Raw genomic sequence first — 13,664 nt, 5'->3', positions numbered from 1 at the left:
GAACAAGCTAAAGTACCAAAGAACTTAGGCAGCTCCATCTTAATATATCTGGTGAACAACTGCTGATCCCCAAAGGTCATAGCTGGACTGGTAACAGGCCTAGGATCACATAGTAGAAGCAGGCTGCATCTCTTGAGTCTGGCCCTACTCGAGAGTCTGAGACCCTCCTAGAGTGGCTGGAAGGCCACCCACCTGGTGCAAACCATCAAGAAAGTGCAGTATACAGACCTTACTGAAGTATAGGAGTAGCAATCACATCGGGCTAAGCCTGGGCTGGTCCCAGCTCTTCCTCATCCATGAGCTCGTACTCATGCTGAAGCTTTGGAGATAAGAATATGGCTCGTCTCTGGCCAACCACAAGAGCCCTTCCCTTGGCTGGTGTTGCACCACGGCCTCTCGCTCAGCCTCGTCCTTATGCTCCAGCCCTAGCAGCGGGATCAGGTACCCCATCCCTCGCAATAGTAGCACAGGTCTTCACCATCTGTGAGAGAATAGAAGTGAAGTCAGATACCAATTTGAATAAAGTAGCACAAAAGGAATAAAAGAATGGAAAATTTGCTAAATGTCCTGTAGCCTCTCGCAGATAAGTACGGAGCTCATCGTACCGATCCGCAAGACTCTACTAGAAGTGCTCTTGTACTAGTAAGACCGGAAATCTAGGGCTCTAATTCCAACTTGTCACGAGCCAACTAGTAGGTCGAGCGGGCACCCACGCTAACCCCTTCTTGGTGGGCGAACCCTCCACTTACTCTACCCTTTTATTAGTATTAACATGTGAAAGATTAAATAACACACAAGCGGTCTCAATATCATAGATAAATACTAAGTACAGAAATACAAGCGACGCCCCAAGGATCTAGTCAAGTCATAATACAAGAGCCACTACATAATACAAGTCTGAATATGAAATACATGAGTCTGAATATTGTCTCGAAGCAGAAAGGACATAAGATAGATAGATAGATAGATAGATAGATAGATAGATAGATAGATAGATAGATAGATAGATAGATAGAATTCTGAAAAAGGTCTGTTTACCCAAAATTCAACTATTGGTCAAATATTTTTTACTTTAAAGTTCCAATTTCCTCGGAAAAAGTGTCACCCATCTCCGTGGGTCAAAAGCACTCTAACAGAGCTAGGGGAAGGATTAAGAAGATAAACTAGTCAAAAACGCGCATGCATAGGGACCAAACGGGTCGTTACAAAAGAAAAAATACAGATACAATAAACATTATTTCTACCACTAACTATTCTCTTATAGGTTCAAAAGTCAATGGACAAAGCTCATCCATGTCAGTAAAGGAAAATGAGAACAAAAACTTTCCACTGACATCTTAGGTATGAAATGCCAAACCGACGCCCAACAACATTCTAAAAGAACAAAACACAAAAAAAGGCAACAAGAAGCCATCAACTCAGCTCCAAAAAGTACACACCATGCCATAAAGCTTTTTCTTTTCTCTACACCATACAATCAAAATCCATCGTCACCACAATCCAAAACCAACAAATAAAAAAATAAAAAAGCAAAACATCGTAAATGCCAAATCAAGCCAGTTGGCATTTAATACAAGTTGAGACCTAAACCCCACATGAAGAAGAAGAAGAAGAAGAAGAAGAAGAAATCTACCAAGTACTCTACCTCAAAATGCCAGTGCAATCAAAATCATCACTGAAAAATCTTATCAACCTCCAATCAACGACACCACTCCCGAGAAAGGAAAAAAGATTTAAAAAAAAAAAAGAGAAAAAGAAAAAGATGAGGCCCACAAAGAGGGGAACAACCAGGAACAAGACAAAAACAATGATCAGAAGGAGCGAAAAGAAAAAAAAAAGAACAAGGAAAATACAAAGAAGAAAGAAAAGAGAAAAAGGAAGAAAAGAAAAGAATACATAAATAATTAACATTATTTCTACTACTAACTAATCTCTAGCAGGTTCAAAAGTCAATGGACAAAGGCCTATTCACGTCAACAAAAGAAAATGAGGTGGCTACCCATGTAGCTAACTTGGTAAACAAGTTCGAGATGGAAAAACAAAAACTTTCCATCGATATCTCAGGTATGAAATGTCAAAAACACTCCCAACCTCCTTCTAAAAAACCAAACACAAAAAAAAAAGGAAAAAAGAAACCATCAACTCAGCTCCAGAAAGTACACACTATTCCATAAAGGTTTTTCTCTTCTCTACACCACACAATTGAAATCAATCATCACCACAATCCAAAACCAACAAATACCAAAAAAAGCAAAACACGAGAAATGCCAAATCAGCCCAGGCGGCATTTAATACAAGTTCAGACCTGACCCCATAAGAAATTGAGAAAGAAGGAGAAGAAAATATAATAGGAGAGATTGAAAAGATCATAGACAAATTAAATGAAAAAGAAAGCCCCCGTCAACTGATCCCTGCCAGGAATAAACATCATATCTCCATTAATGAACCATGAAATCTACGTAGTACTCTACCTCAAAATACCAGTTCAATCAAAATCATCATTGAAAAGTCCTATCAACCTCCAATCAACGAGACCACTTCCGATAACGTGCAATCGATTGAACTACCACTTGGACAACATAAAACACCCAACCTCTTATTAATACCTCCCTCTCCCCCTCCCAACACATTATTATCACCACCCTCGGGATCCACTACTAAACTAAGAAACCATCCATCTTCCGATAACAATGCCTCGTCACTCCCTACAGCATCACCACCAGAGATTTCCACGCCACCACTCCCGCTACTATCAGAGGAAGTATGACACAGAACATCTCCCGAGCACCACCGACATACAAATCAAATCACCAGCCACCACCTACTGCATACAAGCCACCTTCCTGCTGATACGGGTGATGATGAGTCAGCAATCATATTACTATCCACCAATACAGTACCCTCATACATATGCGGACTACTAGAAAGCTTCCTATCTCCCAAACATCCAAGCTTATTCGAGCCAGATACCACCATCATTTTTCAGCATCGAACTCCTTCTGTAACATACAATGATGTTGCTGGAAAACACCAGATTGCTTACCCACATGATATCTATGGGAACATACTCGTAGATGTAAGTCCAAACAACCATTCAAACTCTTCAAGTTAAGGAAATTGGAGCTCTAGAACTGATACACCAACTCAATCTCTTCAACCAAATGCCCAATATGGAGGAAGGTAGTCAAGGGGAAGAGATAGACCACAAAAACTCAACCTAATATCCGAACTTCGATCCCTCGTCACCGAAACAGAAGCGGGAAAAGGAAGAAATGGAACCCCTACCACCCTTACCAAAAAATTTAGATTTGGAACAGAAGCAGGAAGAGGAAGAAATGGAACCCCTACCACCCTTACTAAAAAATTTAGATTTTGAGAAGGAAGAGCAGGTAGTCCCAGAGATACTATTAGAGGAACCATTGTCGCCTTTGAACCAACATTAGGAGAATATTCTCCCCATCAACCAAAACAACGGGTTCAAAACATCCTCAGGCATGTATTGCAGAATGTGACATTCAAGGACATTGTCCTTGAATCTAGATGAAAAGTGGAAAAGGCGCTATTTATAACAATACGATCGGAAACTCTGAGAGTAGCCATCAATGTGAGAGTTTATCCTTATACTTTGATCCATCCATATGCAATCTTAATGATTCCAACTTTGGCAGAGGCAGATATACCAATGGGGAAGGGGCAAAGGCAGATATACTTACTCACTTGGAAATGTCCCTTAGGCAGGAAAGGAGCTCAACCATATCAGTGGATGCTAAAATAAAGGTTCTCCTGCGGAATTACAAGGGTTTTAGCAACCCCGATTTTAAAAGAAATTTTAGAGCAATTACTCAATGGAATAACTCCTCCATTATCTGTTTAACTGAAACAAGAATGCATGTCATCAAAAATTAGGATCTAGTGAACTTTACTGATGTTTTTTAGATTAATGCTGATGGATTTTCAAGTGGAGCTACTTTGGTGTGGAAGAGCGATGAGCTAAAAATTGATCCATTGCTATCACTGACCAAGAGATCCATGTCAATGCACAGGTTAGTTCTGCAATACCTAAATGGATGATCTTCTTTGTCTATGCTAGTACTTTATTTTCTAAGCGTGAAATTCTCTATGAAAACCTAAAAATCTTAGCCAAGTACCATAAGCAACCATGGCTGCTCTGTGGGGATTTCAATGAGGAAACTGGGGCTTTAGAAAAATTTGGGGGAAACCCTGTTAATTGGAAAAGAACTGATGATTTCCTCCGCCGTTTGGACAGCATTGATATGATAAACATAGGTTTTTAGGTATCAAATATCGGACCAACAAAAGAAAAAATACGTCCCACATAATTTTAGAACGTCTAGATCACTTTTTACAAATTTTGACTGGCTGCAATTATATCCCGACACGACTCGTACTCACCTACCTCGTACCCATTCAGACCACTACCCTATCCTTTTAATTACAAACAAACATATTGGTAAGCCTACTAATAGATTTAGATTTAAGACCATGTGGCTAAGTCACCTAGATATTAAGTACAGAGTCAGTCATCACTGGGCAAACAACCATAATGCCCTTAAAGCATTTACTGAACACGTTATTAAGTGAAATATGGATATTTTTGGCAGCATATTTTAAAAATAATAATATCCTCTCTACCCGAATTACTGGGCTCCAACAAATGGACCTTAACTGGAAAACTAATTATCACTACCAACTAGAAGAAACTTTAACTAATTATTTTAATACTGTCCTAAAAAGAGGACGAATCCAGGAAATTGATATCTAGAATCCATTGGATCAATGAAGATGATGCTAATACTAAATTCTTCCATCTCTCTACAACGCAAAGAGAAAGAATAAATAGGACACTTTTTTTAAGCAAAGTCAATCATCCTGATGCTGTTGGATTTTATTAAAATAAATAGAAGTATTTACAGAAAAAAGAGATAAAATGAAAAGAAATGAAAAGAAATGAAGGAAAATTTAAAAGTCTATGCTACTCTATCCTAGGAAATGAAAGAAAAGTCAAGGCCTTGTATGAGCAGCCAAGTGTAACAATGAAAAACTGCAAACAAGAACACTCCTTCTTTGGATTGATGCCATTATCAGCCACCTCAAGCTCTCACCAGGTGCTATGGTATCTAATCTCACTGAAAATATTTCAAGAAGAAGTGTAGTATGAAGCTCCCCATAGTTGTTGTCCTTATGCTGTCCACTGTCTCTGATCAAGCATACACATTCAGTCATGTTGAATGGTTGTAGCTGGATTAGCTAACTAAAGAACCTGTTAGTAGGATGAACATTCCTGTTAATACCACACACTAACAAGTATAACCTTAGTCATCTAACCAGGACTACAACACTCCTATGAAGCTCATAGCTGTTATCATGATCCTTTATTTCTTTGTGTAACTAAATCTTGTGTCATCACTTGTTGGCATGATCAGTAGAATATGATCAATCTGGTTCTCTATTTCTGTAGATCTTGCTTTTGAAGTTAGGCATCATCATGTTATCAGCATTGAGAATCTTCTTTGCACCTGTTGGAAACTCAGCAAATGAATGAAAGTGAACTGTACCTGCAAAATCAAAAACCAGGTTAGCTAAAAAATCAGCAAGTGCATTGCCTTCCCTATGGATATGAGCAAACTGCACTTGGCCCTTGTTCCTCCAGAAGTTGATCTTATTAACTTCCATACTAATCTTCCATGGAATCTCCCATATTCCTTGAATAATGTTTATCATGGACAGAGAATCTGATTCAATCATTACAGGCACCAAATTATTTTTAATACAGTACTCAATCCCATCCAAAATAGCTACAGATTCTGCTGTGATGTTAGTTGTATCAGCTATTCTTCTTGCCCCAGCATATATCAGGTTTCCAACCTCATCTCTAATGCAGAAAGCAGCTGAGCTCAACCCTGGATTACCCCTAGAAGCCCCATCTGTATTGCACTTGAACTATCCAGCCTCAGGAAATTTCCATTGCACCATCTTATATCCTATTCTAGGCCTGTAATCCTCCAAATATTTCACCATGTGAGGCCAATCATGTGGAATATTTTTCAGCCAAGGATATAATGTCTTCACCAGTTGTTGTAGATTATAATTGATCCCATTTATCACCTTTAGTTTATTCATCTTACCCCCATGCATGATAGTATTTCTTCTCTTCCATAATTGCCAACATATGAATGCTGGTGCTGCTTGCATAACTGATTTGAGTTTTGTAGGACCTTGCATATACCACCAATGCACTATTGTTCGATGAATCTGAATCCTTGGCACAACTATCCCCACAACAGCATTATAATAGTGCCAAATTTCTGCTGCAAAATCACCTGTGAGGAATAGATGTTGAACTATCTCCTCCTAATGAGAGTTCAGACAGCATCTACATCTAGATACAATGCTAATATTCATTCTCCTTAGTACATCATCCACTGGAATTTTGAACTTCCACAGTCTCCAAAGGATGAATGATATTTTGAATAGAACTCCTTTGTGCCACAACTTTGAAAAGTAAGCTGCTGTTTGAGCCTTCCTCCTGAGCAAATTCCAAGCACTCACTATAGTGAAATATCATGTAGTACTAGCCATCCACCAGGATTTATCTTTCTCCTCTAAATGCTCCACTATATTCAACTTTTGTAAAATATGATCACACACATTACTTGGCAGTTTGGCATGCAATTTCTGTGCATCCCATCCTTCTGCATGCATAAAGTGTGATACTTCTTCAATGCTGGTGTCAATCTGAAAATCTGGTGGTAAGACCTGTTTGAGTGAACCAAGTTTTGTCCAATTATCTTCCCATACATCACATGCTCCATTTTTAGGTTCCCACCATATCTGTTGATCCACCTGATCCCTTGCCTCTATCATTCTTTTCCACACGTGTGATCCATCTTTCCATTGCACTTCAGTAGGCTTCTTCTTCTTGAAATATTTATTCCACATAAAGGCTGACCATAATGTATTTGATGTTCTAAATTTCCACCATAGTTTGGCAAAAAGAGCTTTAGACACATCATCTAGAGACCTGAATCATAATCCTCCTTCATCTTTTGGTAAACATACCTTGTCCCAAAAGGACTAGTGCCTGCTTTTACCTTCTTCCTTGGTACTCCAGTAAAACCTTGCAAAGATTTTATGAAGCTCATTAATGGTATATTTTGTGGGAACAACAGCTGACAGCATGTATATTGGAATACTCTGAAGCACACTATTGATAAGAACTGCTTTTCCACCAAAAGAGAGAAATTTTCCTTTCCAATTTTGCAGCTTGTTTTTCACCTTCTTGATAAGGTCATTGTAATATACCTTTTTCCTCCTTGAATGATATATAGGACATCCCAAGTATGTTAATGGAAATTGATCTCTTTTAAAGCCTGTAATCTGCTCCACCTGCTGAGACAGTGCACCAGAAATCTTGTGATGCATATAAAAGGCACTCTTGCCTTTATTGATCAGCTGACCTGAAATTGCCTCATACTCCTGCAGTATCTTCATAATTCTCTTCAATGAACCCCCTTCTGCAGATGTAAATATTATAGTATCATCTGCATATGCCAGATGGTTGATATTTTTACTCCATTTAGGCATGCCATAGCCCACATACTCAGAATTTTCAAATTCTGCATTTAGAGCTCTTGATAACACCTCTACTGATAAAATGAACAATGCAGGTGAAAGTGGATCACCTTGTTTGACACCCCTGGTTGAATGAAAAAATCCTTTGGCCTGACCATTAAAAAGGATGGAATACCAGTTATTTGCAATCAACCTCCAGATTATGTCAATGAATTGACTAGCAAATCCCATTCTGCTGAGTACCTTTATCAAATATGACCAAGATACTCTATCATAGGATTTTTCCATATCTAATTTGATCACTACATTAGCTGGTTTGCCCCTTTTTCTGATGTCTGTCACTATTTCCTGTGCCAATAGCACATTCTCAATAATGCTCCTCCCTTGAACAAAACCTGCTTGATTAATAGAAATCAACTGAGGTAATACAATCTCCAATCTATCATGAACCACTCTTGACATCACTTTGTTGATAAAGTTACTTAAACTTATAGGCCTCAAGTCTGAGTAACTTTGAACCAACTCCTTCTTTGGTAGCAACACAAGATTTGTGTGTGTGACTGACTTTGGAAGAGTATGACCCTGAAAGAAAGCCACCACCATCTTGTATACATCCAAGCTAATAATGTCCCAACATGTCTGGTAGAAAACTCCAGAAAAGCCATCAGGACCACTAGCACTTGATCCACTAAGGTTGAAAACAACTTTTTTGACTTCATCAACACTAGGCATTTGACAAAGAAGATCATTTTTGTTTTGGTCAACCAAAACAGGAATGAATGACAGCAAATTTTCATCTCTAATTAAATCTTCTTGTGAGAATTGTTGAGAGTAAAAGTTCACAGCCTCATCTGCCATTTGATCCTCATCCTCAATCCATGAACCATCTGAGTTTTGAATTCTTTTGACCTGCAATTCCTTCCTTCTTCCCTTTACTAGATTATGGAAAAATCTAGTATTTTTGTCTCCATCTACAAACCAATCCAGGCCTGCTTTTTGTCTCCTGTACTCTTCTTCATAATGCAAATATCTCTTAGTCTCAGCCTGAGCTTTCTGCAAAACCACTCTATTTATTTGGCTTGGATTTTGTTCAAACAATTGTTCCTTTAAACTCACTATTTCCTCCCTGATGATCAGCTGCTTGAATATATCACCAAACACTTCCCTGTTCCATTTGGATAACACCCCTTTCAGCTTTTTCATCTTACTTTTAAAGTTTATGAAAGGATCATCATGCTCCCAAGTGGACCAATTCAGCCTGACTGTCTCCATGAAAGATGTATGTTCTATCCAGAATGATAGAAATTTAAAAGGTCTGACCAGATTCTAATGCTTATCCCCATAGGTACACATAAGTGGAGCATGGTCTGATCCAGTTCTTGCAAGATGTTCCACTTCTATATTTCCAAAGTTGTCCAGAAGCAGTGAATTCACCAACATCCTATCCAGTCTCTCAAAAATACATGCTTCATCTGCTCTACCATTCCACCAAGTGAAGGGACTACCCTTAAAATTTACCTCTTCAAGATCACAAGAGTTTATGCAAAAAGCAAAGCCTTCTATATCCTGAGGTTGAATAGGATTACCCCCTATCTTTTCTTCATCATTCAGAACCACGTTGAAGTCTCCTCCTATTAACCAGGAACAAGATAAGGTATTGGAAAGATGATATATATCCTCCCACAACTCTATCCTCTCAGAAGCACTACATTTAGCATATACTAAAGTAGTAATAAGATGCTGATTCAGATCTTGTAAAAACAACTTCAAAGTAATCTGTTGAGGAGAATCCTTCAGAACTTCTACATTTATATTATCAGCCACAAAGTACCAGATTTTGCCATTACAGTTGGCATTGGTTAAAAACATGCCCAACCTTCTTTCTATAATGGTTTATTGTCCTGACCTGTTGAAAAGGTTCCATGAGAGCAATCAAGAAGAATTTGTGATGTCTGTTTAACATTTGTACCCTATGAAAGGCTTTTTGTGTCTTCACTGACCTAATATTCCAAATGAATGACTTCAACATCATTTAACATTAGATTTAGTAGTATTCCTCTTTGGTACCACCCTGAGTGGAATTTGCTTGTTAGTAGCATTCTTCTTGCCTTTCTTCTTGCCTTTCTTCTTACCCTTATTGTTAGACTTGCTATTAGGAGATATATCAACATGCTTAAGAATGGTGTCCTTATTTTGCTTAATATTCTCCTCCTTGTCTTCTCTATGGAGATCTCTGATATCCTCCTCTACTTCCAAACTATCTATATTATGAGAGATCAGGTCTTGAAGATCTTTGACTGGGGAAGACTTTCTACAAAATGTAACCTGATGATGGTCAATATATGAAATTACCAGTGCCTTTTCTGAGGAAGCATGATCTGGTGGATCTGCATCTTGCTCCACATACATCTGCTCCTTCATCTTGCCACTTGTGACATCCACTACTGTTGCCTCTATTGACTGCACATTTTCCTGCACTTTTTCTTGTCTTTGCTCAATATTATGAATTATCACTGAGGGAGAACCCTCTGTAGCCTCTTTTATTTCATCTGCTCCTGTATCAACAACAACCACATGTTCATCATGATCTGGATGATCATTTTGTTTTTGCACCTCCTCTTTGTCTGGACTCTCTTCTTGCCTCAAACTTGTTCCTTTTTCTGGTGTATTGATGCCTACTTCCACACTGTCCTTTTTACTAGATTCTCCATCAGTTTTACCATGTTCTCCATCTTCTTGTTGGCTTTCTCCTATATTCAATTCCTTTTCTGCTGCATTGGTGCCACCATGACATGATTCTTCCACACTGTCCTTTTTAGTAGAGTCTCCATCAGTATTACTTTGTATTCCATCTTCATATGGCCCTTCTCCTGGAATCAATTCCTTTTCCTCCACCTCATCAGCCCATGAGCTATGAATTTCTTTTTCCTGTATACTGCCAGGCATAACTTCAGGATCACATAGCTGACCTTGTGTGGAAACTTGAGTAACATCTGCAGTATTCAGCCTTGTCTCCACTTGATTACTTTGACCATCCTTGTTGCCATTTGCATTGGAAATCTCCCCTTCATCTTTGGATGTACATGTACTTGGTATCTCTCCTTCCTCCACAGTGTTTAGTACATCAAATTTATTTTGCACCATCACTTGTACTTCTGAATCATCATTGTTCTTTGCAGCAACATGCTCAACTTTGCTTTCATTCCCCTTATCATAATTGTTAGTTATTGGGACATACTTCACCAGATGATAGTTTCTGCCATGGTACCATCTACGTGCCTCCTGCTTGCCTTTATCCTTAACAGCTTGTACTTCTTGATTTCCTGTGTCCTTCACCCCTTTATCTGAGCCTGTAACCTCAACAACTACTGTTTTCTTCAATTCAGGATGAAGGATTCTACACTCATCTCCAGAATGGCCTTGAATCTTACATTCAGTGCAATACTTTGGTAAGAAATCATATTGAATTTTGACTTTCATCTTCCTGATGTCCTTAGTATCCTCATTCTCTATTTCCAACATCAGAAATTGAGGTAATTCAGCAAGGAGATCAACTTGTACCTTGACTCGAGCACAACTAGGTCGAGTCTTGTTTATAGTTGCCAAGTCCAACTGTAAAGGCTTTCCAACAGCAGAAGCCATCGTAAACAAAGATTCTTTGACAAAGAAAGTAGGTAATAAGTTTGGAAAAGAAATCCACGCCATTGCCTGAGATGTTTCTTCATCAATTTTGAACTTGGAATCATAGATAAGGGGCCTCATCTGATAAGTAACACCATCTTTAGCCTTCAAATAATATGCTCCTCTAGACATAATATTGATAAAATCTTCCATCAATGAACATCTGATCAAAACATGTCTTGGCCTAAATAAACCAACCTTACAATCACCTTTTATACCACATTGTGATGGTATAATGCTGCATAGTTCTTCCAACTCCGGCCATCCATGAGAAAATTTGCCTATTACTGCATGTTGAAGGTCTTCCAATATATCCATTCTTTTGATTTCAGCCTCGGTCCACTTCACCATTGGAATACCATCAATATACGTTAGATTCTTCCTAGGTATAGGTTCACATTGCTGCTTCATTGTTGTACAGATTTCCTCACTTCCCGTTAGTGTATTGGCAAAGCTTTTTAAAGAAGAAGGGTCTACGTTAGGGTTTGAAGAATTAGGATATGATTGAGATGAAGATGAAGGTAATATATTGGATTGAGGTAAGGTTGGAAATACGATAGAAGAGGTCAAAGGAAGTGGCTGGTCAGCCGCCAACGACGGCTGACCAGTGGCCGGAATGGCCATAGTACGGCTAGAGTAGGGTTTGTAGTATTAGGGTTTGCATGAACTTTGAGGAGAGAGAAGAGAGCTTCTAACCAACCATTTCTCGGCAGAGTTTACTCTGATATAGGACACTTGTACTTATTGACAATGCTAGAAACTGGGACCATAATGTTAAGAACATTGTAAGTATAATCTATGAAAATTTTTACGACACTTATTCCACAGGGTTATCCTTTGTCAAACCCCCACTAACAGTCAAAACAACCCAAATCACATCCTCACCTCGGAGGATCACACTAACCTCACCAAATAATTGATCCAAAGTGAAATTGATAGAGCTATCAAATCTTTCAAACCTCTAAAGTCTCCTGGGCCTGATGGTTTACACCCCATTTTCTTTCAGAAATTCTGGTATGACACTAAAGATAGCATAAGCAAAATATGTTTCACTGCCTTTAACTAATTACAAATTGATCTTGAGCTAAATATGACCCTTGTCACCCAAATATCCAAATTTAAAAACCCCACAAGGATAACCCATTTCAGACAATACTGATGGCTCGTTTGACCGAGCAACTAAAGAAGGAGGAGCAGGAGGAGTAATCTAAAATTCAACAGGAAATTAGATAGAAGGTTTTGCAACGAGAAACTGTGCCACGTATGCGCTTCAATCAAAAATATATGACCTATTAAATGGGTTAGAATTTGCTTTTACCATATATCTAACATCACTCATCGTGGAGTTAGATTCACAGGTATTGATTGAACTCCTCTCTACTTTACTGTCATCACAGTCACCTTACAAGAATATTTTAAATGACTATAGAATTCCTACTGTAAGCACTAGAGAGGCCCCAAATGAAACACACAATGAGGGAAGGGAACAGAGTGGCACATGAACTAGCTACATTTGGAAGAATTAGAAACACAGCACTCGCGCGAGAAGCAATATTTTGGAACGTTCTTCATGCTTTTACTTTCTCAGTTTTAAACAATGACTATTTACTGGTTGTATCATTAAAATCTTCCTCCACTTTGTAATGACCCTTTAATTTTAGTCAATTTATGAAAGTTCTTCATTTAAGCAAAAATAAACATTGATTTCTAATGGGGAAAATTTTTATACGAAAGAAGTGCTTCTATTTTAAAAAAATATGATTTACATTGACCAAGTATATGTCACTTTTACATAAACGAACTGTGCGCATTTAATTGAACCAAATCTTTATATGGAAAGACAATATTGTCCTCCTAATTAAATCTGGCATGATGGGCCATTAACTTCTCCTCTGTTGTTGAAAGAAATGAGAGGCTCTTTCGTTTCTATTTTGATCGTCTGGTAGCTAAATACCTATTAGGTGTGAAGAATATCGGGAATAAACATTAGCTTCTTTGATATTTTCTAATCGGATTAAATAGGTATAAGACACGGGTTGATTGGTATAATGGGTTTGTGTTGAGTTAAATGAGTTTGATGAGTTAAATAAATTTATTATTTGAAAAATAGAATTTTAATGCGACATGACATGCCAACTAGGAGAGAAGGGGATTTTATGGTGTTTAGTAATTTTTGTAGAAAATAGTGATAGTTGAGTAATATTATAGTACTAAAAGAAACAAAAGTGATATTAATAAGCAATTTTCAAAGCATGGGTAATCTGTTAAGGAATTTACTTGTGGTGTTTAGTTTAGGCACATCCTTTTAAAAAAACTACTCGCTCCTAAAAAGTAAGTAGTGTTTTTACTAACTTACCCTTAATTAAATGTCTTGAAAAAGAAGTGTTCTT

At 38.1% G+C, this 13,664-nt stretch overlaps 1 protein-coding gene across 1 annotated transcript; it reads right to left on the bottom strand.

Moving 5' to 3' along the window:
• Positions 1–5,454: 5,454 nt before the first annotated feature.
• On the bottom strand, positions 5,455–6,960 carry LOC132644200 (uncharacterized). Its single transcript, XM_060360776.1, has 4 exons — positions 6,675–6,960; positions 6,436–6,569; positions 6,127–6,372; positions 5,455–5,961 (listed from the first exon to the last, which is right to left on the bottom strand). Exons 1-4 carry the CDS (start codon positions 6,958–6,960, stop codon positions 5,455–5,457), a joined length of 1,173 nt encoding a protein of 390 aa, XP_060216759.1.
• Between the last annotated feature and the right edge of the window lie 6,704 nt (positions 6,961–13,664).

The sequence above is a fragment of the Lycium barbarum genome, chromosome 6 (genome assembly GCF_019175385.1).
Source record: "Lycium barbarum isolate Lr01 chromosome 6, ASM1917538v2, whole genome shotgun sequence".
Classification (NCBI taxonomy): Eukaryota; Viridiplantae; Streptophyta; class Magnoliopsida; order Solanales; family Solanaceae; genus Lycium; species Lycium barbarum.
This window is presented reverse-complemented; position numbering and strand designations above follow the sequence as displayed.

Bases quoted from the DNA above. Each gene is read 5' to 3' on its own strand.
- LOC132644200 (XM_060360776.1), bottom strand. From the start codon at position 6,960: ATGTGGAATAAATATTTCAAGAAGAAGAAGCCTACTGAAGTGCAATGG. The intron at 6,373-6,435 runs GTACTAAGGAGA...AACTCTCATTAG, and splicing joins TCAAAATTCCAGTGGATGAT to GAGGAGATAGTTCAACATCT. The intron at 5,962-6,126 runs GTGATAAATGGG...GAGGCTGGATAG, and splicing joins GTAAGATGAATAAACTAAAG to TTCAAGTGCAATACAGATGG.